Genomic DNA, 26,293 nt, shown 5'->3' with positions numbered 1-26,293 from the left:
CCTCTGAGTATTTGGTACCTATTTTAAATTAATTTCTTTTAATCTTGGGCATGTTGTAGTAGTGATGTCAAAATTCCTGTGAAGGGAAGCTCTCCATTTTTAATTGCTGTTACATGTTTTACTGGGCAGTTAACCAGACCAGTAGCTACTTTTTATAGCCTATGAGACACTGCCTGTACTCTTTTCTCCTCCAGCATGCTATTTCCAGGCAACCTACCCTTTCAAAGGCTAAGATTCATCTGATTCTATCTATGTCTACCGTGCACATGACTGCATCTGAGCTTGTCTTCTTAAGGCTCTCTTTTAATTGAAGAAAAACTAGTCAGGATGGTCTGACTTGTCATAATTCATCTCATTCTCATCTGTCTTCAATCAGTTGAATTTACATTCCAAAAGGGCCTGTTTCTCTTTGTGACCAAAAAGGGAGGCCAAAGCTACTAGATCAGATACCAATAACTGAAGGTAGTTGAGTTCCACCCTGCCCAAACTGTGACTCTCAGAATGTCTCAGTGCTGTGCAGAAGGCTCAGTGTGGTGCTGCCGCACATGCAGGATGCCCTAAAAGGGCAGTATGTCCTCTTGCAGTTAGTACCGAAAAAATCCCTTACAGGATCAAAATCCTGTCTGGAAAAAAAAAAAAAAACCAACCAAAAAAAAGCCAAAGCAGACTGACTGCAATCTTCTGTTGCATGTTCTGCATGGCAAAAATAGGACTTGTAAATTTCAAAGATACCTAAACCATTAAAGCACAGGCAGCACAAGACTGAAAAAGAATGTCATGGTGTAACAAATTCCATGTGAGTGTGTTTTTTGTGCTTTGTTTTTCAAGTATTTCCTCTGAAATTAGTGTGCCTAACTGCAGATTAAAATGTAGCTTTACAGACATAAGAATGGTAGAGTTAGGCTGCAAAGCCTTTGAGTTCTCAGGTATGATGAATGTTTGGATTTTCAGTACTTCATCAGAACTTGCTTTCACTTCAAAGTGTAGGAGTGGTTGGACAATGCTGCAGTAAGTGAATATGAAGTTTGCAGGTGTAATCAAAATTGCTGTTTTTTGATAACCATGCAGTCTTGGGATGCTGATTTTTAACAATATTGAGTGGGTTTGTTAAAGCCTAATTTAACTTGCATTAGAGACTGTTCTCATGATCTTTGTGTTGTGATGATTCACTGTGGATGAAGAAGTGATTTATTTAGTGATTTTTCTTTGCTCATAGACTTGTGAATTTTGGATATGATTACTGTCAAGACCAAGATGTTGCATCTAAATCTTTGAATCTTCAGGTTTTTACAAGTAAAGCAGGTAATGAATAAATATAATATTATTGAAATGATCTCCCCTAGTAATTATCATGCAGTGTAATTGTAATTGATTACTAAATTTCTTCATAAGATGCTATATATATTTTTGTATTTTTTGTGTGTGTTTTTTGTATGAGTGTGAGATTTTTATTCCGTCAGAATATACTTGACAGGTAACTGAGGAGAGGGAGAAGGCAACTGTGCCCTGTTTTTCTTCAGTTTTTACCCTCTGAAAGCTGCATTCCAAGTTGAGTTGAAGAGTACCTAGAGTTTTATATATCAACACCAACACTAAAACAGTCACCCAGAAATTTTCTGGTAGCCTAACTTCAGAGAACTGGTATCATGTACTCATATGGTGAAATATCTCGGTCTAAGCACACTGTCGCATTTTCTGCTAGTTCAGAACACAGGTGGTACCACAGCATGGTTGTGTATTACATTAGAGTAATTTAATGTTAAAACTGACCAAAAATGTGTTAGAAAGTAAATTCAGGGAGGGTTTTGGCTACACCTGTTGTCTGGGTATCTAACATAGTATATAAGTGGGTTACAGATTGGACACAGATGTGCAGTACAGATTCTGAGAGCTTCATATTGCTGTTAATATGTGATACTTAGAAGGTCCAAGTACATGATACTAAACTTAGTATGTGATACTTAAGGGTTTAGTGTATATATATATATATGATTCTTTAAACTTAAACCTAAAGTGTTCTTTAAACCCTTAGGATTTAGGAGTCTCCCTGCACCCTAATGCCATGAGCTTTTTCTCTGATTAAAAACTGGTCTCAAGAGGCATCTGTTCATCACAGATGCTTACATTTTCAGCTTCTAAATTAGACCATTCCACCAAGCAGAGATGGTGTCTGGTTAACCTTTCAATAGTCTACAGAGTTGTATAAGGATATGACGTGTTGGAGAAGTGGCTTTACATCTCACTTCTTAAGGTGTGCTGTATGCACACGGGCAAATTGCTGAGGTTGTCAGTTAACGTTGAAATGACCATTAATGTGAATCAAGTGAAACATGGTTTCCTTACATGGATTTTTTGCTTACCAAGGCAGACAGCACACTTACAAAGATTAAAGGGGAGGAATTAGAAATAAGAGAAAGCCAAATTTCTATCTACCAAATGTAAATTAGGCTACTTTTTCTGTCTTAGCAAGACAGACTATTTCTTATACAAACAGCCTGTCCAATAAAGGAAAATGTAATTGATTTGTATAGATATATATAAATATATATATATGTTTCCTTTTAAACCTATACTTCTCTACAGTTTGTTCGGATTGAAGCACCTCTTTTTAGTTTAGGATGAAATTCACTCTTCCTCCAACAAGACTGTTGTTTGGTTACCCTGAAGTAAAATGTTCTTTTCCATCTGGCGACACAGTATTTAAATTCTGTATGGAACCTTTCACGAGCACTTTTCACTGCGCTTAATGTAAAACACATAATTTGACAATTACACTTATTAAGTGAGATCATTGTATGTGGCTTTTCGTTGAATGTTGTTTGAAATTGAGGATTACTTTGCACAACCCATTTTGAGTAACTAACAGTTTGAAACAAATGGTTTTGGCTCTGAGACCATATCTTGTTGTCAAGGGACACTGTGGGTAATCACACTAAAGTTCCCTTTTGTGATTCTTGTTTGTTGTGATTTACAAAACTGGACTGCAGGCTCTTTGGGGCGCAGACTATGCCTTCTGTGGAACTACTAGCATGCTTCAAATATTAATGCTGATATCCATATTTGTACCATTCGGACATTTCTGGCAAAAAATAATTGGCATAACTTCAAAATGGAATATTCCATGCAATTTCGCATTTAATAAAACTGTTACTGGCTACTGTCAATCTGAACTCTGAATGAAATCACTCTTCCTTTCTCAAACTTCCGCAGTAGAAGAAAAGTAGCCCTGTTCCTTATACACAGCACAAACAAAATGTCTCCACATAAAAACCACTATGTACTTCTAGATTAGCTGAGATCAAGCAGCTCTAGTCTCAGAATTAACTTTGTATATCTAGAATTCAGTGGTTATTTAAACAACACTGGGCTGTTAGGTTTTCTTTTCGTGCTTTAGAAGTACTTTAGAGTTAAATTTGCTCGGTATTAAAAAAAATGCAGGCACTAATATGACATAAACCCTGGATTACTGTCACCTAACTTTACCTGCCTAGCGGTTAAGCATGTGGACTATTATAGAGAGAAACAGGCATCTCCAGAGGATGATTGCTTCTATCCACATTTCTTCATTACCTGTATAGGAGTTTAAATGAGAGATGTTTGGATGGCTGAAGTTACGTGAGGCAAGTCACTCCTAAGCTAGTACAACTAGACAAAATGCCCTGGTGCAATGTTGTATTTGAATTGTGACACTTGGATGGCATGTTGAGATGTTGGTACAGCCTTACATCTTATGCTTCTGCATGAACAGAAATGAGGAATTTGAAGTTAAAATTTCCTAGGGAAAACTTCATGTCTTCGCAGGTGACTCTTAGAATTTCAGTGGTATGATGTTTATTTATCAAGTGGCAGAGTTGTAATTGTTGTTTCCCTAATTCTGCTGTATGAGTAGAACTTAATTTTTAAATGCTTCCTTTTTTTTTTTTACTTTATTGTGGTTAAGTTCTCTTTTCCCTTTTATTTCTGAAAAGATGAGAGTCTATCCAAATATAACTTCATGTGAGTCTTCACACCTCATGGCATTTAGCTACAGCTCTCACTGTTTGCAGATGATCTTGAAGTTAATAGTGTAGAAGACCTGGTTCTGCCTTTTCCTGAAACACCGTATAGGTGCAATAGGATAACAAGCTTGCCCTGCATCAGCACAACCCAGGTCTAATTTGCAGAGAGCAGTGGTAAGGGTAGCCTTATATTCTCAGTCGCTGGCTGTTCTAATGGGATTCCCAAGATGGTATTGGATGTAACATTGCTTGGACACTTGCTGATCTGAGACTGTCCTGTTTCTATCTGTATTAATGAAGCCCTGTTTGATATTTTCTGTTGTTTGTAGTTCAGTTTGTTGATATTTGGACCAGTATCCTAGAGTTGAAAGATGCATGTGCTATTACTAGTCCCCCATAGCCACTGTTTTTGTGATCAGCTTGCATATATTACTCACTGACAGTTCAATCTGAACAGACTCGCTTGCATGTTTCGCAATTTATGGAACAGTGTATACACTAGCCTCCAGCATACAAGAAAGAAATTTGCAGTGTTGAAAGGGAGCTGTTGATAATAAAACAGCATTGTGGGTTGCTGGAGCTTTTCCAGTCTTCCTCATGAGTCCTGATGCTGCTACTTTAAAAATTATGCATACTCTGAAAGATGCCAAGTGCTCTGGCAAAATGCCCTGTCTGTTGTCTAAATGACTCAAATATCTAAGCAAAACTGTACCAAACAATATTCAATCAGCTAAGAATAAGCAGGAAAAAAAATTGCATCTCAGAAGAAAGTATTTACCTTCCCCAGAAGCATGAAGTGCCTCAGCCATATCTGTATCACAGCTATGGTACAGCCTTGTGCTCTGAAGTATGAGGCATTTAATCAAGTAAAATATCTTGGTAGCTATTCTTTTTTTGTGCTTTGTGTTTTTCCATACTGTGCCTTCTTCTGTATAACTTGTATACCTAAACCTCTATGTTTTTACAGAACAGTATCTGTATTAGTATTACCCTTCTTTGTTTTCTTTTAAGTGATAAACTTTAAATATAAAGATAAAAGGTGAATGGTCATAATTGTGGCCCAGCTTTCCCAGCTGTATTGGGATAATGTGGTTTGGAAGCTGTTTTTAACATGAATGCCAAAGCAGCTTGCCAAAGCATCAGAGTAAGTGGATTAAAAGTTTTTTGTAAGAGATGGAGGGAGGGCTACCATCCAGTGGAGTCAAAACAGTATCAGTCTGATTTAGAATTAGGCTGGGAGGGGGGAGCATTCCTGCACAGGGTACCTTGGCTGAAATAAGCTTGTGCCAAGGACTGACTTCTCTCCTAAAAAAGGAAGTAATGGCTCTTTGGGCTGGAAAAGGGAGAAGTGACTATCGTTTCTAGGGTCCAAAAGCTCCAGTAGTGTATCAAGTTGCTGCCAATATGAAATCACTTAGAAAGCAAACAAACTGTATTTTACTATGTTGTTCTGTGCATATTTGACACTCCCTGAACAGAAAATATCTAGAGATTGAGGCAGTCTGTGGAGAGAAAGGCTTGATTAGTTTTCTGGCTGCAAGCATGATTTCTACTGGGAAGGGCTAAAAATGTACTTCTCCTAAAAAGAACTGGCCACGTCAGAACCCAGGTTTCCATTATGCCATATTGTTCTCTCCTGGTTTGTGTTTTGCTAGGTAAATGGTGGTTAGGATGTGTAATATGTTTCTGTAATGTTTACCTTTTTTGAGAGATTATTTTTAGTTTCTAATTAGAAACAGTCTTGTTTTAGTTCTGTGCAGTGTAAAGATGTCTAGGTATTCAGGTGGACAAGTAAATTGTCTTTTCCTTTTTTGTCTTTTTAGGAGGCTTGTGTGTATGTTGTAGTCTAGCCTCTGATATTCCTGATGAAATAATGTACTCCATATATTTTTTGCATAAAGGTAAGATTAACCTGTTAAGTTATGCTTTATTTTGGAGAATGTCACTTGGCTTAAAGAGTCACAGAATGCCTTGCAAAGCAAATAACTACCAAAGTCTGCAGACAAACTACTGTGGCTGGTGTTTAAAGGCAGCAGCTGCCTTCAGCTGCAAAGTTGACTTCCCTGCTGTAGACTTCCTGCCTGATGCTGAACGAGTAGCTTCAAACCAGTGACCTCGTGAGTGGCTATTAATTTGGTCCCATATTTCTAGCCAGACTTTCCGACGTGCTGAGCACAAACATCAATGAAATCTGTGGGAGCTTGCAGGTGTGTTGTCTTTATGCCATAAGGCATTTATATGGGAAATAGAGCCAACAGCTCTTAGCTTGAATGTCTGTTTAGAGTTCCAGTTCAACATGTCATTTTCACAGCAAGAGGTACAACACCCACTGACTGTAAGAATAGTTGCTATCTAAGTGGTGCTCTAGCTCTTAATTTTAAGACTTTTTTTTTTCTTGAAAGGCATAAAGAACGTTGTTTTATTCTGATCAGAATAAAACTTGTCATTAGCAGGATTTTTCTCATTTGATACACGGAGGAGATAGGCGAATTATTTTTCAGTTGTGAAGCTGCATAGTGTGGAGTAACCGTGTTCAAGTGAACAACATACCTCTGTTTTAAGTGTTTGCTTCCTTGTGTCAGGAAACTTTTCATATGTTGGAATTGCACTAATGTTGCTTTGCTGCTGGAACATTGTGGGATTGAATGAACTGCATTTTTGTGTTCTTGAAGGCATTAGCAAATTGGAAAAGTCCATTCAGGGTGTGGTAGCACTCTGCATTGTACTGCTATGAAGGGCTGATTTCCCCAGATGTACTTGATGTGTAGCTGAAGGGTGGTTGCACTGCTTGGAGCCAGCCATGGCCCTTGTACATCCCCATCTGTACCAGGAAGAAACGGAGGGTAAATATGGTGACATTGACCGGCTGCATCTGAAATGACCTCCAGGGAAAGGAGTTGTTTGGTGCAGAGCTGTTTGTGGATTCATGTAAGATTCATCAGTCGTACGAGAGAATTTTAAGACTGGTCCTGAGGTGACCCACAGAAGCAGTGGTATATCAGGTCCATAAGCCACATTTTGGAGACATATAAGGAGTTCAGTCTGTGCTGCAGCATCTGTAAACTTGGAAGGAAGCTTCCCATCCCCTGTTAAAGCAGTCACTTGATGTAGCATAAACACTAAAGTTGTGATGTTGCAGGTATATTCTGCAGTGATGGCATTAGCTTGCTTGTATTTGCATTGGTATGTAACAGGGTGGTGATCATGGGTATACTGACTCATTGCAAGCAAACTTCAGTCAGTATCTTGTGTGAAAAACTATTTCTTTTAGACACGCCTTCATTGATAGTGTTGCTCTTGATCTTGAAGGTCTCATTTTTCTTTTTTTGCAGCATAGATAAAGCATATCTCAATGCTAGGGTCGAGAATCAAAGTCCTAGATGAGTGGCTGAAGCATGGCTCGTGATCTGCTTTTTTTCCTTGGTGGTCCTGTAAACTGTGGATCTATCATCTTATCTTGAATTTTCATGCACTATTAAGTAGCATCCTGATCATGACACCATTCAGCATTTAGATTATTACAGCAGGGACATTTGGACACCTGTCATTGTCTCCTTAGTTATTTTAATCTTCAGCTTCTCTCAGAGATTGAGGAAGTTTGAGGGCTCTGTGTCATTTTTACTGGATGTCAGAAGAAGTATGGTGCAAGTGTAGAATAAAATAACAGCTGTGCTGATGCAAAGCTCATGCAAACACAGCATGTCTGAAATTAGCCTGTGTTTAAACAGAGCTGAACTAAATTACAGCAATAGGGCATGGAGATAAACAAAATGAAAATTCTTTAAAGCAGTTGAAAGGTCACCAAAACGTGAAGCAAAGATACCTAAAGGTTTTGTTTGGGGGTTTTTTGGGGGGAGGTATTTTTACACAAGCTTGCTCTGGGGTGGAATGGTTTTTCAAACACGAACATAGGCTGTGCAGTGCACGGCCACTTTCCGCATACTAAAGAACTGCATTGTGTGGGTGCAGGTCTACTAAGTATGCAGCAACTCTGTTTAGGATGAAGTCTATCTGTGCAGACAAACCCATAAAGCAATCTAAAATATCTGTTTGGGTGTATCAGCACTGCTGAAGTTTCTAGCTGTAAAGTCATACTTGGCTTGTAACAGATGGTGTTTACTGTTTGGGTTTTTTAAAAGTATTATTATTTTTCCCCAGGTTACAACAAAACTTTTACAGTTTCTCTAGAAAGAACAGAATCTCATCAATTGAAGGAAGTGGCTTTTATGAATCTTGGTAGGTTACTTGTGTTAATTCCCTGTGTGACTGCCATTCTCTGTCCCCAGTAGGGAGACAAATGGCTACCCCTTCCCTAGAAGGAAAGGACCATTTTTCTTTAAGTAGTTGTGTTATTTTGCTGCTTTTTTTTGGCTTAACTTTTATATTTGGCATTCAATACTGCAATACCTCACTATTACTAAGCAACTTCCTCTGAAATTGCCTCAATCTGCTCTGGACATCAGCTGCCGAGTTCTTGAGTGTCTCAAGCCTCTTGAATCCTCCCCTGGAAACCCAAATGTATTGCTAGTGTTTCCTGTGTTAATACAACAGCAGCTTTTAATTAACTCCTTTTATATTTCCTAGATATAATCAATTCCATCAGAGAGAGGTGGGCCAAGATGAGAATCATGTGAAACAACCTCTTAAAGCAAATAAGTGAACAAGTGCTAAATTGACCACTGTTATTTCTTTAAATAGACTATTATGTGGCTGCTTATTTGCCTGGCCAGTTCCTGCATCTCCTGAATATTCAGCATCCTGACCTGCCGTGCTATAGTTTATTTCTGACAGGTATAGTAAGACTGCTGCTTGAAGTAATTTTATTGTTGTAGTGGAAACTTGTTCAGATCTCTTTACATGAAAGTTGTATTTCTCAACATTTTCTTTATGCTGAAGAAGGAGAGAGATTGAAGAAATAAGAATGGCTTTTTTGCACTTTCCATTTTAAAGAGAGAATCTGAAGTGACATTTCGTACTTCGCCTGTTACGTACTTCTAGCTTGTTATGAAATGGAAGAAGACCTTTCACTGAATTTGAAATTCTTTCTCTTGGTTTCATGGTTTCCCTTCCCCCATCTTTGCACATGCTTCTGGTCCTCCACTGTTCTCAAATTTCACGTGGAGATGTAAATTTGATTTTACATTTCCTTCCTCCAATTGAGTTGCTCTAAATGTGTGTGTTTGGAGGGTGTGGGGAGAGGAAATCTGTGTTTCCTTCACCTGATCAGGCTGATGCAATTTGATTTAGAATCTCATCTGAGAGGCATGTTATTTCATTTCCAACAAACATGTCTTTATGGGAAGTGGGTTATTTTTGGAAGTGGGGGGCCTTTGTTTGAAAACAGAAATCTGTTCTTCTGATTGGGTGTAGGAGAGGTAAGTAGGGGGAACTGGTGCAGGGGCAGCATCACAAGAAGTTAATACCTGTTGTATATACATAATGAAATACCATTCTGCTAGAAATGAGTGAAAAGCATCACTTGTATGGTGGCCGTGATTTTTCTCATGCAAAGGGTCTGGAATCCTACTGTATAGTACTGCGGTGGTGACCCTTAGTATTAGCATAAAAAAAGTGGTTTTGATCTGATGCTTCAGTCAGTAACCGTAGAGCAGAACCTTCCTGTTGTGGCCGTTGGGATTGATGGTAACAGATCCACCAATACAAGCTTGTATTACGATTCTGCATGTGAGCAGTTCTGAACTGTACCAATCTGCTTAGGTGCTAATTCTAGTGTTGAATCTCTGTTACTAACCTTGTGCCCTTCTCTGTTCCATCCTGTGTACTCTAATTTGTGTTATGACAGCACTGTGATCCTCAAATCTGTACACCTTCTCTGCTTCAGCAGTAGGGGAGGAGAGAACTGAGTATGGACTGTGTTCCTCATTTACTACTTTTACCCAGCCAGCACCATTCGTCCCCTTCTTCAGCATAATACCAGGGCAGCTAGTACAAGAGGCAGACTGTTTCCTACTGCTGGGGACCTAGGAGTCTTAAGAGAAATACTGGTAGCAGCCAGATTTCATATTCTTAGACGTTTTTATTCTCAAACCAATGTTCTACAGGTGAGGATGCAAGAATTGACATGTTGCAAAACTGCTCCATCCAATCCCCACTCATGTCAACAGTCTTGGATTGCCACATAGGAAGTATGTATGCTGTGAGCATCAGTGACAGTGCCTTACTGCAGTTCCTACAGAACAGCAAACGCGACAGCGAGAGATTGGCAGCTCTACATTGTGCCCTGTTGTACTTCCGGCACACAGAAGACTTGGAAATGCAGGTGGGAAAAGAACCTCCTCTAAGTTGGTTTTTTTTCGGTGACTGATGTCGTCTTATACAAAGCATGGGCGTGGATGATATCAGCCAAAGAAGAAAAGTCCTTATTCACATGTACCTTTTGGCAGTGCCAAGAGGCTGATCAGCTGGGCTGCCCAAACAGCTCTATTGGTCAAGGCTGTCCTGAAACATTTATCTGTATATCACTACTTCATGCAAAGCATTACTACCAAAACCAAAGTTTCTATAGTCTCTTACTACACATGCTTAAACAGAGAGATGTGATAAACTCCCCCGTTCTCATTCTGACAGATTATTTGGTGGATTTCTGACAACCTGTCAACGTGTCATTCTTTTGACCCCATTCAAGAATTTATCATCGGTAGGTATTTCTTTTTCTGCATACTGAATTTTCCTGCATACCCTAGTTGTGACTTGAGACGCCACAATGTCACAAACTGACTCTCTTCTTTCCAAACTTTTTTGTTATGATTTGTGTTAACTGACCTGCATTCTGCGGTGTTAGAGACAATATCAGTAGTTTATGAGATACCTAGAGCTTTCAAAATGAGATTGGCAGTAAAACTTCAAATTCATTCTTTGAATTACACATGTCTAATGGGACAAAGAGATTTCTTGTTATTTAGGTCACTGGAGAGCAAATTCTCCATCTGGCTCCTGTCTTGGATATCTGGGATGTAAATAATTGAGATTGGAGCGGAGGAACAAATCTCCTCTAGCCCAGCCAAACCATTTTTTCATAAGGGTTTGGCATATCATGATATTCTCCTCTAATAGCTGATTCCTCAGCCTTAGCCAGTGCCTGTCCTGTGCCCTGAGCCTTTGTACAAAGGACCCCTGCAGCGCTGAGCTGTAGCCAAGCAGCTGACCCAGCTCTGCAGCCATCTGGGCTTCTCTTCCTCCTTTTGTGCACAGAATGGGACCAATTCCACCATGGAGGAAGCTGTTTCAGAGACAGCAGCAGGATTTGTCCCTAAAGAAGTGTTAGATAAGGAACTGACTGTGAAGCCTACTCTTGTTAACTGATAGTTTATACAATCTTGCCCTTATAAATCTTTTTACATTGCATTCAGCCTCCCTGTACTGCAGAATGTGTCCAGAAACTCATGACTTGGATAAACTTTTGCCCTACACTTCACTGCTTGACTGGATAGGGGTAAGAAAACAGCTGGTACTTTAATTAATAGCTAGAGGGAGTCTGTTTTTTCTCCCTTAATAGAGCCTTTAACTTGATGCCTTACCTTTTCATAGACATGCTCTAAATCCATATCTCTGCTGTATGCCCATTTTGTTTTGCCGAGTCTTAACCTTAGCGATGTTTTTCATAAGTTCTATTTTTTGTCAACAAATAAAAACATTTATAAAACAAGAACATAATTGAATGGATGATTAAATCTCTTGGTTTTCATAATAAGATATTAATTCTTTTGCTTATCATATGAGGTTTATAATTAGTGCAGAATATATTTCACCAGCAAAATCATGCAGTTATTTCCAAGACAAACAGTATCAGTAGAATTAAGATTTATGAGTAAGTTTGCAGAAGTAAAATAACTTTAGGCAAGACTCTACAGTTAGAGCAAATAGTTTAATTTCTCTGATCTGACACTGTTCTAATATGTTGTCTTTTTTTAAATGCGATGATTGAGAGAAAGATCTTCCATATTTGTTCTTGGCAAAACTGAATGTACAGTTTTGGTTAGCTAACTAGTTTCACAAAGGGAACGGGTAATGGGCATTCACTTAGATACCCAAACAGGCCAATGTTTTACGCTAAATGATTCATATCCTTGTAATTTGTCTGTATTTATAGATTATCCCCGGAGTAACATGTGCAACAGACATTATTTCTCTACCTGTGTTAGAGGTAAGTTCCGGCATAAAGCCATTAGTATTTGCAGATTAGGAGCTTTTTTTTGTGGGGTGTGGGTGTGCTAAAGAGTAAGGAAGCAGTGACCCCACAGGCCTATCCAAAAATAGTGGTGAAAATTACCCTGTTTGAAATGACTTATGCATTTACTAAAATATCGTTTATTCAGACTGATGTTTTCTAGCTCAAAGATATAATTTTTTTTTCCCCTTTCTGAAAAGACTTCTTCCATTCAATAGGGAAGATCCTCCCAGAATTAATTCTTGTTATATTTGATTGATACCTCTTCATTTTGTGACTTTGTTATCTGGAAGTAAACTTGGCACAATAGACATGTAGGATTTCTATATATCTCTATGTATCCCCACTTTGAGGGATAATTCATTGTGCTGCCATTGGTACCAGTGGTTCATGACCCTCTCACTTTGTTTTGTCCAGAGCATCCTGTGGTTGCACTGATGTCAGGGCTTTGGCTAGCTAAATCTAGACAAATTCCTGCACAGCCTGGAAAAGGCAGTGAGCTGGATGGGGAGAGCACATGCTGTTTGGGTAGGAAATTGTACTTTCCGTTGAAAACAACATGAATGATTCTTCCCGTCTTCCATTCCATTCCCTCAGATCCAGTTTAGAGAAATACTTGAAGTTTTCCTAAGTGTTCCCATACAAAATCTGAAAGAGGCTTTTAATAAACAGCTTCTTGTGGAGGGCTAATGGGGAGAGTCAGAGCTTGAACACAACAGTACCAGCAACACATGGGAGTAGACTCTGGATACATGAGAATATTGTTTCATGTAGCACTTTAAAGAGGTGAGAGTCTGTTTCCTCCCCAGTGCTTATAATTAGCTCATAAAGCTTCACTGTTCACAAAGTCTTTTAAAATCAGTGAAATACCCACTGCTCACTCACTCCACAACAGTGCATCACGGCTGTGCTGCTACAGATACACATGACTGCTGTCAGGGAATCGGGCTTTGCATGCTTGGCTTGGGAAGGCTGCCCTGAGAGCTGGGACACCTGGGAGAATCAGATCTTGAGAAAATTTGTTGCTAGATAATCCCTGTAATTCACTGAGGTCAAAGTTAGCAGGCCTTTAATTTGTCTGAGATTGAACCTCAAGCCCCTCGGGGCAAATGCCTTTAGCAGCTATACTTCCTGATTGTGGAACTCATTTCCTATTTCTGTCTGAAACCTAAACAGATTGAAAAGGTCAGAGTTGAACTAAAGACAAATATTTCCTGCTACTTTTGACTACAAATTGCTCTGACTCTTGAGTGAGGACAAAGATGATAGTACACAGGGTGAGGGTTAGTGCTTTGCCTACTTTGTACCACTCTAGTGACACAAACCCACCGTGGCTCGAGTTCAGGTGGTCAGTTGTTGGTGTCAGTTGATGTATGTTGTTGGCATCAGAAGTCAGACCCTGGTCACAAATCTGGTCCTACAAGTAGTATTTCTTCTGCAAATATTTTATGGCATTTCACAGAAACAATGGTGAATTGTTGCTTTGAGAATCTTTTTGGAGTTCTCAAACCCGTGAATTGTTGAGAGCCTTTGGGAGGGCTGTGTCCATATTCACAAAAAAATATGTGCTATTTAGGCAACAGGTGTATTTTTATCACTAAATTCCTGTTCAGCAAGAGATATTGAGAGAGTCTGAGAGAAAGGAGGAACAGTCAGTGCAATTGTTAAAAAGCTTTACATAGTGATTGCAATTACTAAGAGTGATTTTTTTTTTTTTTTTCCTTTTTAAACACAGAAACCAAACTTGAAGGGGTGCAAACAGGCTTGATCAGAGGGGGAGAAGGAAGGGGCAGGAGGAAGAAGGGAAGAAAATAGGAGGAGGTCCAGGAGAAGAGTGAAAATGTGTAGTGCAAGCAGTTGTCAGAGATCAGCACAGGAAAAGGCAGCTTCTCCCTCATGCTGTGCTGTGAGCCAGTGCGGTGAATAGTGATGTTTTAGTTAGTTCCATGGCTCTCAGAATACCTTCACTGCTGCAGAGACATAGCACTACAGTTCCCCTGGGTAGGACACGTGCTTCTTAAAGGTCATTGCCACCCTGCATCCTTTCAGAGGGGTATAGCAGAGAGCTCTCTCTGTCTTCAGTTAAGAAAACACTACTTATGCAAGGCTTCATGGGAGCTTTTCATGGATTGCAACCTGCTAGGGCCTTGCATTGACTTATGGTAATACACTGGCTTTTATAGGTATTCATGCTTAGGTATTAATTCCTGGCTCTCTAGAAATGCCTGCAAAATATACACCACCTAAGACGAAGCCTTCTCTTTCTAGTCCTTGCCCTAATGACTCTCAAGAAGTAACAGATTTAATTAAAATAATCCTTTATTTTTAACTTTTGACTTTTTAATGAGATCTAATACAGTGCAGGTTTTCAGTGGTGTCTGCTTTTAATCCGAAGCCTACCACTTCCTGTTACAGATGCACTATATGAAAGAAACTTGCTGTCTTGCTTCCCCCCTGCCACGCATCAAACAAAATCCAGTGTGGCCTGAATGCAGTTTTGCAGTGGTGGTGCTGTCGTAGTTGCATAAATTGGTCACTAGATGATACCCTTATGCTATATTCTTGATATTTCTCTGATTTTATATTGGTAACATTTAGGCAGTAACATACTGCAGTAGTAGGTTGTAGATCTTGTTAGTTAGCTCCAGCAGGGTGAACATATGGTGCCACATGCACTCCTAGTTCCCAAATGCTAAATATAACTAACATGAAGCAAAAATGAGATTTGTTTTTCTTTGCTGCAGCTACAACAATAAAGCGACAATCAGCACTGGCAGCAAGAGGGAAGGGGCTGGCAGGATTGAGTCTCTGCAATTTATTTTCCTTGGCAAATTCTAGTTTATAGTACGAAGTGGTTTTAAAGGCTTCTGAGTCTTTCTTCTAAAGGTATTGTCATTGTAGAAAAGTAGGGGGGAAAGAGCAAAATCCAGCATGTTAATGCTAGATGGAGGAATATTGTGAACTCAAACTTCTCTTCTTGCAAATGTCACTACTGTAGTGTCTGTATTGGGGGATAAATGTATATGAAGAGCATATACAGCTAGTAATGTCTCTGGTTTTTGCCTTAATCTCATCTCTTCCTCAGCAATGATCACATTACTCCCCCTTTATAAACAGCAGCTTCAAATCTTTATACCCAGTCCAAGAACTAGCTCAGGAAAGCAGTGTGTGTTTGTTTGGGTTTTTTTCCTCCTGTCTGTTCACAGCTGAGTTTAACAGCATTAGAGTCAAAGGCTTTAGAATTACTATGGAAATGTTTGGATTTTTCTTTTCTGGGATGAGGCACTCCTACTTGAGGTTGGCAAATGGATGTTTGCAGTGTAAGTATTAATGCAGCTTGAAAATAGTGGTGGCTTGCAGCTGCCAGGGTTACAGTGGTGTTCCTCTGTTTGGAACTACTAGAAAACCAGAATGGGATTTATTTGACCAAATGTAAACATTTACATCTAAGTCAGTTGCCTAAGGCTCCTTTTACAGTCAGTGGAAGTCTAGGCAACATGGCCAGTGTAGTCTGTGGTGCAGTTCTTCTCATTCCGTCCCAAACACGTGAAATAGGTCAGATGAAGTACGACTTAGAGGTACTTACTTCTTCCCAGTGACTTAAAAGGATCCTAAGGTGGCAAAGTATCTGCCTTACAGGCACCAAATCTTGACCTCAAGTTTAAGTAAGTGCTACCCCTGCCATCAAATCAAGGAAATAAAAGTACTGGGGAAAAACAGTGTAACTACTTTTGTTTAACTTTCTTGACTTGGATTGTTATGATGGTACATTAATCACAGTTCTTTCCAATCACTTAGTTGGGAGAGTGATTAGGTATTTCTTTAATAGTGCAGCCTGTACTCATGCTTTCCCTGCAATACTTTGCAGTTCCAAAACTCCAAAGGCTTCTGGGAGAAACTCAACTCAAACTTGGAGAGTGTGAAGTATGCAGAGCCACACTTGCATTACCACAGTAACGTGCTCAGGAGGGAATGGCGTAAACTTTCGGAAGAGGTAAATATGCATGCCCCAAAACAGTCTCCAGAGCTGCCTCTGAAGTGGACGTTTTAAAGCCAAGCACGAAAGAGTTGGGTTTTTTATTTTGAGGATAAAGAAATGGGAATCTGATTATGAGAAGTGAAAAGGCTTAGAGTCATTTTACTTATAAGGTGATTGCCTGTAAGTCTTACTCTATTAAAATAATGTGGGAAACTAAACACACACAGAGCTTGCACATACCTGTATTGCCATGTAGGTGTGTGAGTGCCTATGAGCGTGGGTAGTTGGAAGGTGAGTTGAAGCCCCACTGTGCGTTATTTCTATTCAGAGGGAAAACTAGCTTCATTTTTCACCTGCATTTTATCAGGGAATATTTTAATTGTCCTTCTACTTTGTTCATTTGGTGATTTTTGTTTGTTTATAAACCAGAGAGAGGAGAGAACCACCACAGTGTATTTGAGGAATATTTTTGAAAATGCCAAAAAGTAGGTACTATTGTCTATTACATTTACCCATTGTTATTTTGTTGAAGCTTGTTGAAGGACTTAATGTGCCATTAAATAGTTGATTAGGTACCTGATTAGATATCTTACTTTAAAGAAGATTATCCAGCTGAAAATCATTTATTGGAATCCTTGTAATCACTACAGTATGATCCAAAATATCCAGGCCTCTAGTGCTAAGGTATTTATGGTAGATGTGAAGAGTTAATCTTATGCAACCTGGACAGATAAAACTTTTTTAATGCTATTTAATATCTTTACTAAATGCAGTGACATGTACAGTTCTTAAATTTCTTTAGCTGCCTTTGAAAGATCAAAGGGTCATTTAAGCTTTTTAATGTCCTTATGAAATCCTTTAGAGTCATGCATATGAAACAAGCTGACTTTTGTTTCAAACTCCAGGGTGCTTTCTCATCTGGACACTTGGGACTCTGGTAAGTAAAACTTGTCTTGATGTAGATCTTAACTGTAAGGTTTATTACAATATTTTCATCTAGCTGTTGTTGGCTAAAAATAAATTGCTGTGTGTTTTCAGCACCAAAGAGTCTGAGGCGTTAAGATGATTGGTTATTAAATCAGAGGAAAACTTTCTCTCTGATAGTAGTGGTAGGATCATATACTGACTAGGAAACCCTTGAAAATAAAGTTCCTACTTCATATTGGACCTAACAGCATAAGCAGTAAACCTTTGTCTGCCTAAGGATTTCTTCAGGATTTTTCTCCTGCAGCAGAGTATCAATGATGCCATGTTACTGTTGAGTCTTGTCCATGTATAGCTGCCTTTGCAACTCTAGAACTTGCGTACAGTAGGAGATTATGGCTGGTGAAAAACCATGGTGTAGACGAAACACATGTAATGAATTTTCCTAGGCCAGGAACACTTGAGATTTTGGGATGTTCAGTTCCTCCGTCAAAATAAGTGAAAATGAATTTAGTAGTAAATTATGTTCCTGCTGTTCACACATCAGTGCCTTCTATGTGCTCTGCCACTGTGTCCTGTGAAATGATGCTGATCTAAGTGCTGCTCACTCCTTTTATTATGAGGAATTTTCAGTGCATTCATTTCCATCCCCTAACACCAGTTATTCACACCACTGCTGGTTGTAGCTATGGGCTCTGACTTTTAGGGACCTTGTACCAACTTTGTGAGCCTCAGATTCATGTTTTCCAGAGGTGCTTACTGATAAAGAAGGCAGATGTTTAACTGTTACTAGAGAATTTCTAGATAGCTGGCAGCTGGTAACAAGCATCGGTGCAGTGGATCTTCCCTGTAGATTTTTCTTCAGGTCCTTTAAAATCAAGCAACACAGGTTTCTGTGCTGCTGAGTGGTGGAGTAAATATATTTCAAGGTGAGCAAAGATGGCTGGAAAGAACTTTGTAAAAAAGAACTTTGTTGACTTGATTTTATGCTACATGATGAAATAGGAGATTTTTTTTCTTCCTTTGCTGTTAGTAGACAGGAAGCACTGATTAGGAAATACAGGGTATTTGATTTCAGTAGTACTATAACCTCCTTCCATTTAGTTAGAAAAGTTGCATTCTTTTACATAGCAGTGTGCAAATCTGAATAACAGAAGCAGCCAGACCATGGGGCAGAACTGGGAAAGTGGGAGGTGATTCTGTGGAGTATTTACTTTCTGTCCAGCCATTTCCCTGAAGGCCTATGCAGGTGTCTTAGCTTGTTTGTTTGTAAATGACAAGATCTAACTAGCACATGCATTTGCACTGGTGTTACCAGGTGTGCCTCTTTGCTCTACTGAATCACCACACTGTAATAACTCTTACTTAAATATCAAAGAAAAGAGTAATGCAAATGAAGTGTAAAGTGGTGCAACAGGCTTGTGTCCCTCTGTGTTAAGCACTTGAGAGAGAAGATGACAGATACAGGGTTATTTTCCATTCCTCAGTTCTCTCTCACGCAGTCCTGATTCTTCACTATCTTAGTTCTGTAGGTGAGTAGATCAAACCACAACTTCTGTATGTTTGTGCATGTTTCTAAGTACTTTTGAAGCTGGTTGAAGTCTGGTGGTATGTCTATAGTGTCATGTCCTTGAATGATTCTTGCTTTGTGTATTTCAGAGGAAAGGCTAGTACCTCTCTTTCAAGAGGAAGATTATGAGCAGCAATTACTGATGGGACTGGTATGTGCTTTTGTCACAGTGTGCACTAGAGGACGCACAGCCTCAACAAATGTAGAGTAAGGCTATGAGTTCAGTGCTGAGTGGAAGCTTACTCATAGTAGCTATGGGACAAACCTGGTATTTCCTGAGTTTAGAGTTCATAGTCATCATATCATGATACCATCTTAACAGGTCACGATATCATAAGGCATAGGGGAAAAACAGCGTTGGAAAGTTGATTTGTCAAAATGCTTTTTCCCAATGCAACTTTCCTTTGGCTAGAAACTGTTACCCTGGAATTCGTCTTAATCTGTCAGTTACTTTTGGACTACTTAATGTCCTTAAAACATGTATAAGTGAATTCCCCACCAACTACTTCCCTCAAAGAGAAGATCACAGATCTTCTTGCTCCTCAATTTATCACCTTTTTTACTGTCTCCTTTTCCTTCTACCTCACTTCTGGGACTGCTATGGCTATTCTGAGGTCCTTTCATCTTTTGCACTGTTTTCACTGATGATCTCCCTAAAGGACCTACCATCCTTATGCTTCTGGGTAATAAATCCTGTCTCAAATCCCTGCCTGTCCTCCCTCTGTCCAAATACACATCTTTGGTTATCTTTTGTTCTCTTACTACTAAAACCAAATAAAACCCTTCAGCATGCACTGGAAGGTCGCAGCACTGCATCTGTGAAGAGCATATCAACACTGTCCTGTCTGTCCAAATCTAAGGCAAATTTTCATTCTTTGCAGTCTTGTCCCGTTGTTTCCAAGTTGTGCCTCTCATTCTCTGAAGCTTCCCTACATTCCTTCCCTTCAGTTTATTCAGACAGATCCAAAAAACAGGTCGCTGCTGTCCTTTGTCTATGCTTTCCTAATACCTGTATTGCTGTCCTGACACATTGAAATTAATCTACTTGTAAACTCTTTGAGACAGAGATTTTTATTTGCCTCAGTTTTACTCTGAGCTTGGAGGCAAGTAATCCTTATAGTAATTCTCAGCAAAGAACCAGCATGGACTTGACTTGCAATCCAAAGCTACATGAGGTCAGAGAATATTTCAGAGAGGAGAAGGTAGGGACTGGCATGTACTGTATGATAACAAACACCTGATTTTAAAGACTTTACAATTAATGTTTAAGCTGAAGTTGCCATTAATCACTCAGGTTCTCAGGTTCTTGGCTACTACCACAAACTGTACTTGTGCTAGTTTTCCCTATCATAAAATCCCTCAAGTTTATTTGTATGTAATAAATATTTATATTCTCATGATTCAATGTTCATATTAAAATCCTTCTCTCTCCCTGTTCTCTTGGCTTGACCCAGAGAGATACAAGAACTGTAAGCTTTTTCTCTTCAATGTCATTGAAAGTTCAGCTTTGCACTCATTTTTCTGAATTTACACCAAGTAACCATTTTGAATATTCACATCTGCTGTTGAATTCAGCAAGATTGTATGGTAGCTTGGGACTCACTCTGAACTGGAGTTTTCTAACAAGGAAACATTTTGTTGTGCTAATGCCTATTGATCAGGCCCCAAACCTGCTGGAGCTTTTGGATCTTTTTGAAGATGCCCAAGGACACTGAATTGTTGGCTTTTTTTTCCTAGATGGTTGCTCAGCTAAAGGATCACCTTATGAGACATCTACAGTATGTAGGAAAAAAGAAGATTGACCAAATAGTTCTGGATTACGTTGCAAACCTGGTTAGTTTGATTTCATAGTCACTATTGTGAGTCAAGCATGTATTTGTTGGAGGGCAGGGTCTTGCATATGTACTGTGTGTATGTAGCATATATTTGATGGGAGGACATTGTTTTAAAGATGTTTAATAATATTTTTCTGCTTAATATTATGTATTCATAAAGGAAATATTAATATTAAAAAGAGTTGTATTGGTCACTCAGAACACAGAAGAAACAGTTGCCTTTACGGCTGGTATAAATATGGTCTACGCTCAGAAGTGAAAATGTGAACTCATCCTGAAAGGCAAAAGAATGGTCTTTAGATCCATTTTGTTTCCTGTAGAATACATTGCTGCATGTCTTGAATAACGAAAGTGCCATCAGGGAAATACAGACCAAGAAAAAAATATTTCACTCCAACATGACATGAGAGTATATCATCACTGCTACATACTGACTTCAGTGGGCTTTTTGTGAGTGTAACAGGAGACAGAGGTTTGCCTGAAGAAATCCACATAAACTACAGTGAAAATTTGCTTTCCAAATTCTTATTTTTCTGCCTTTCATCCTCTTAAGGGAAACTTTAAAAAAAAAAAAGCTGTAAAAACTGTGGCTGGTGTGGCATACAATAATTTCTATTGTACCTGTTTTTGTCTGTCTCAACATCAAGGCCTTGAAGTGCAGAATGCAGAGTCCATGAAAGCTCACATGGCAACTAGTAAATCATGTTCTCTGCCTTTGTGCTAGCCCTGCCACACTGTTCAGGAAAAACTCCCCACAGTGCTGTTTCCTAAGGATGAAAATCTCTGGAAACTTTTCTTGAGGCTACTGGTGCCTTGCATCGTTTCAGATGTCTTGTGCAAATCATTTGTGCTGTCAATGTTACAATTTTCTCTGAACCGCTGCGGCTTCCACTGAGGTTACTGACTTTACTATTCAGGCCTCGCTTTATAGCTTGACAAGTTGTTTCACTGGTAATCGTCAGTCTGTTTTCTATATCTTTGCAGGAAAGAAATTAAAACTAATGGCTGATTAAAATAGGAACAGTACATCATGAACCAAAGCTTTGTACCTGAAAACAGTGCTGAAAAAAGGCACAAGGGGAATGTTTATTTTCCTTTCATTCGGTTTCCAGTTATCATTTGTTCATTCTTAATATAAACTAAGATAAAATATGAAAACACCTATGCAGCCTTGATCTTCAAAACTAAATTATTGTAGACTAAATCTTAACAGTCAAAACAAATCTCAGCCCTCCCCATCAGCAAACTCAGGATTAATTTTTTTTTTAATGTCACTAAAAGAAAGAATCCTAGTCAGAAACTCCTACTTCTTAAATCTTTCTATATCCTAAATGTTTGGAAGTTCTTCAGGGGAGTGAATTGTTTTGATTCTTCCAACAGTTTTCTGTAGCATGTAGCTGAGCTACTGAAACTATTGAAACAGGAAGAGACTTGAAGTTATTTGCTTGTCTGTTTGCTTTCATAAAGTATTTTTTTATTACATTCAGGAGCAAAGGAGTGGCTGAGAATAGGGCTCTGTGGTGTGTAGCCACTCTATAAATCAATTACAGCTGAAGTTGAAGTAGCCAAGACATGGGAGCATTGACAGTTTCTCATAAAACAACAGGCTAGCGGCTGGTTGCTGTCGGAGGACTGGGTGTATTTGTATACAGAGAAGTAACGTGGGGAAGTGTGAATGAAATGTCTCAGTGGGAATTCCTTGTTTGCTGAGGAGGTCTGCAGAGCCCAAGATTGCCTGGTTAACGGTCCACGTGCCACCTAGCCTGCAGTAGTTGTTTGTATGTCCGTATTCTCTTTCTCCCCTGCAATCGCTTTGTCTTAGCTTTACTCCATATCTGTTTCTCTCACTCTTTTCATTTCAGTGGGGCAGGAAAGGGGGGAAATAACTTACAGAAGTGGTATGACATTTGCTGCCCTGACAGCAAGCAGAAGGGGAGGCAGAGTGAACAGGCAGCCTGTGGCACAGGAAAGAGGCAGACCAGAATAAAGTGTTGAAATGTCTCTGGAAGTAGCTGCAATAGCTGTACCTTTTTCACTGATGTCTGTGGCCAGCTATCATCTGATGGCATCTGAACTGCAGAGGAATAGAAGGCAGACACCCTTTGGATTTGAGTTTTCTCAGGAGAAGGAGGAGTGCCTCATATCCCTTCTGCAGGAGGGGATCTGGAAGACAGCAAGACCTTGTCTCACTCCCTTTAGTCCTTTGCTCCTGATTCTTTTCCTTGGCTGCATCCATGTCTTTCCTGTAGAAACAGCCACAGGAGCTGAGCACTTGTCCAAATGTCACTAGTGGAACTTGAGTCTACTCAGCACTGTTGCCTGAAAATGTAGATGTTTCAAGACAGCAAGGTGCTTTGCAAATGTCAGCCTAGGCCCTGCTGCACGCACTGTCTGGCTGTTGATCATGTATTCTCTCATTAGTTTAGAGCACTGCAAGGGAAATGGCTTCTGATACTTACCCAGAAAAACCTCATATTGTACATCTTCGTTACTAAATTAAAAATGGCTTTGCACTGAAGGTATGGGTTTAGCTCTTAACTTAGCTCCCCCAGAGACCTGCTGCTAGCCTTGGAGATAAAGCTGCCTGTACTCCCTCTATAAATCAGATCATGTTTGTTTTCTCTCATGCACGTTATCCTGTGTGCTATACACTGAAAAGAGTGGAGACATGGCTTCTCTTTCTGTAGGTATTTTCTCTGATGTCCACTGTAGATGGTAGGTGCTGATCTCCAAAGTGAGTAGTGCTGTTGGTGAGGGTGTCATGTCACAAGCATGCATATATTTAAATATGTTGTGATAGCTAGGTTGACTGTGACTTAAGAAGTTATTATCTTTCTACACCATGCAAAAGCCGTATAGTTTGCTGTATTGTTAAGCAAAGAATATTGATTCTGGAGTATCATACCTGTGAAAACCATTTTTGTTGCACAAATCATAAGACGTGATTTTGGAGTTTGTAAGAACCTTCCCTTCATCTCAACACTGATCTTCAGATCCAGCTGTAGCTCCTGATGCAGAGGCCTTAGCTGCACCCTGTGTGCTGGCCAGAGATGAAAGTCATTCCGGCAACAGGTGTAGTTCTTGTGACCCTTCTTTGAAAATTGGAAATCACGCATTTCCTAGAGAATGAGTGGAGAAAACTTGCCATGCTCCAGAGAGATTAAACTGGAGGTTTCCACTGCATCCAGAAAGTATGAAGATGGAAAGTATTAGGTGGTTGTGGAGGGAAGAGGTGCTACCTTGTAGAGCTTTCTGGCCAAGGTACAGAGGAGAGCACTCAGGAGCATTACTGAAGACCAATACTTCTGTTTTGGCCTTTGCATATGAACCTCCCCTGTGTGTCCTGTTTCTCTCTTGCTCAGAGCCTGTGACAAGTTAGAGGTTGGAGAGGGCATAGCCTATGAGAAGAAAAGAGAGTGGGAAAAAGGATTCCTGGATTCTGGCCATCTTGGGGGAAAAGGGTTTGTAACTTCTCGTGATACCTCCCTGCAAAGCAGGGGTCAGACTTGCTTCCTGAGTTTCCTAGGGTGGATTGAGTAGTGCACTTTGAGGCCCAGAGATAAAAGGCATAGAGGAAGTGTCTCAATTCTGTTACTGAGATATGGAAGTGGTTACATGTGACAACTATGAGGGACCGGCTAGGAGAAGTTATTTCAACTCTTTCATGTGTGATTTCTCTCTTTCAGCTGCAGAGGCTTAGGAGGCCCAAGTGAGAACAGGGCTTGTGCCTTTTGTATGCTGACAGTCTATACTGGAGGTCAGTTTGGGAGCACAAAGAAGCAACAGTATGGGCCAAGGCACTGTTTTACTTCACTATGGACAAAAAGGAAACTCAGTAGGGGAGGAGAGGCATTTGCTTGTCTCATTTTTCCTCCTTGATGGAACTAGATTTGCAATTTCTCCTGCAGACTTTTCTCAGCAAACTGAGTATTCTGTTGTCTTCAGCATCATCCAGTTTTGTGGGGGCCCTCGGGACCTTTCGCTGCCAAATGCTCAGCCACTTGGACATGCAGTTTTTGCTTTCATGGCAAACATCTTTTGAGAATTTGATGCAAGAACGTGAGATCAGCTGATCCCCAAGGAGCACGAACATGTTAAGATGCTATATGTCTTGCACAATGCTTTGATGAGCTGGAAGCACTTACTGTAAACTTATGGAATAAGGCAATTCAGTTACAATTCAAATTTTAATCAATTTTACATTTGAAGCCCCTAGGAAAAAAAAAAAAAAGACAAATGCTGAAGTCTTAGTAGGAGTCTCATGAGAAGTTTTTAACATAAACTGGTGTGTGAAATAAAGAAGGCCAAGGGCCTGCTGTACACAGGCTCCTAGAAACACTCAATGTTTTCTTTTTTGTTTTAGCTGAATCTGGTACATCGAATATTGAAAGAAGTTTGGAGGAGATACCAGCTTCATTCCTGCATCTTCTGCTTGTGAGCAAGTCCTTTGTTAAAGTTTTCAGCCTACCTTTTAAAATATGGGCATAATAATTTTGGTCTTCAACAGTACTACTCGCTTGAACAGTCGGTGCTCACTCTACTGTAACTGTCAGTATGACTGTCATGTACTCTTTTTAATGATCCTGCTGCTCCTCTGTAAGCTGACATGAATATTAATCATATAGGCAGTTTTACAGCTGAATTTCAAAGTTGCTGAGTTCATAGTGGTCTTAAGCTGGGTAATGGGTGTTAAACATCAATGAAAGCCAGGTCACTTATACCAGCACTCAAAACAACCTATTTCTGTTGATACCAGGTACTGCTGAGAGAATTGGAAATAAGCCATAGTGGGGGAGGGAGAAAGGGGCGACACCACAGAGACTTTATGTCAACACTGAACAGCTAGTGCTGTTAGGTGACAGGCACCTAGTAAAGAAGATAGCATCCCATGACAATTCACCCAAAACACATGCACTTAGTGCACATGTAGTACAACAGATTGACCATATCTCCAGGAGAGTGTGGGCATCTTGGGTTCCTAATATGTTGCTACTTTGTTAAATACAGTGATGAGAGAGGAAGTGTGGGAGAGTTTGCAGTGTTCCACATCATGAGTCGGATTCTGGAAGCTGCAAATGGCATGTGCATGCCTTTACCTCCTGGTAAGTCCTGTGTTTTGCTGTTTTAATCATAAGTGAGGAGAACAATGCTATGAGTTCCTCCCAGAAGAGCACTAGTTTTAGCACATGTGTCAAATTAGCTTTGGTAGTATTGAAGTCTATTCAAGACAGTTACAGAGGGGAAGACCCTCCATAAACACGTGCAAGTGAAATGAAACAAAACTGAATAGTACTACAAATAGAGACAACAAATCAGAGGTTTAGTTCAGTTTTCAGCTTCCAGTGAAATGCTCAGGTGCAGTCTTAGCTTAGAACTAAGATTTAGACTTTTTTCACTTACGTATTTTTCTTAGACAACTGAATTTTAGTGTCAAGGGCTACAAGGGAAAATCCTGTCTTGGAGAAAAAAGAGAGTTTTTTCTCATGCTGTTGCTCTGCTAATATTTTTCAGTTTTATTCTGAAAGGATTACCTCCAGCCTTGATAGATGATGTTGATAGCAGACTTTAATTTCCTAGAGCTCCTCGTAATTGCTTAGTCTTTTAAAATCACTTGCTTATTTTTGTAACGGAAAGACTTCTTAACATCTTAATTCTTTCTGATTCTGTTTGAATCTTTCTAGTTTTTATTTCCTGATCTGTCTTCAGTCTTTGAAACCGTTTTTGGTATGAGGTTATCCCTCAGACTTACAACGTTTAGAAGGAAATGCTGCCACATAATGGTGTCACGTGATGACAAGA

At 39.6% G+C, this 26,293-nt stretch overlaps 1 protein-coding gene across 3 annotated transcripts in view; it reads left to right on the top strand.

The window, feature by feature from the left end:
* GSAP (gamma-secretase activating protein) overlaps positions 1 to 26,293 on the top strand; it is a 48,161-nt gene that overhangs the window by 14,653 nt on the left and 7,215 nt on the right. For 2 of the 3 annotated variants that reach the window (XR_012623657.1, XM_074827859.1), the window contains exons 12-26: positions 1,217 to 1,302; positions 5,822 to 5,899; positions 8,157 to 8,234; positions 8,697 to 8,789; positions 10,061 to 10,278; positions 10,587 to 10,656; positions 11,369 to 11,451; positions 12,109 to 12,162; positions 16,055 to 16,180; positions 16,595 to 16,650; positions 17,071 to 17,102; positions 18,749 to 18,810; positions 20,397 to 20,492; positions 24,858 to 24,928; positions 25,502 to 25,596. Coding sequence is in view for 2 of the 3 variants with exons in the window: in XM_074827859.1 (XP_074683960.1) it covers positions 1,217 to 1,302; positions 5,822 to 5,899; positions 8,157 to 8,234; positions 8,697 to 8,789; positions 10,061 to 10,278; positions 10,587 to 10,656; positions 11,369 to 11,451; positions 12,109 to 12,162; positions 16,055 to 16,180; positions 16,595 to 16,650; positions 17,071 to 17,102; positions 18,749 to 18,810; positions 20,397 to 20,492; positions 24,858 to 24,928; positions 25,502 to 25,596 (1,298 nt within the window). In the remaining variant the exon portion in view is untranslated. The remainder of the gene's footprint in view (positions 1 to 1,216; positions 1,303 to 5,821; positions 5,900 to 8,156; positions 8,235 to 8,696; positions 8,790 to 10,060; positions 10,279 to 10,586; positions 10,657 to 11,368; positions 11,452 to 12,108; positions 12,163 to 16,054; positions 16,181 to 16,594; positions 16,651 to 17,070; positions 17,103 to 18,748; positions 18,811 to 20,396; positions 20,493 to 24,857; positions 24,929 to 25,501; positions 25,597 to 26,293) is intronic. The other variant, XM_074827862.1, reaches the window with a different exon arrangement.

Source organism: Strix aluco, chromosome 5 (genome assembly GCF_031877795.1).
Source record: "Strix aluco isolate bStrAlu1 chromosome 5, bStrAlu1.hap1, whole genome shotgun sequence".
NCBI classification, from domain to species: Eukaryota; Metazoa; Chordata; class Aves; order Strigiformes; family Strigidae; genus Strix; species Strix aluco.
The sequence above is the reverse complement of the archived record's forward strand: the minus strand, read 5'-3'. Positions and strand labels throughout refer to the sequence as shown.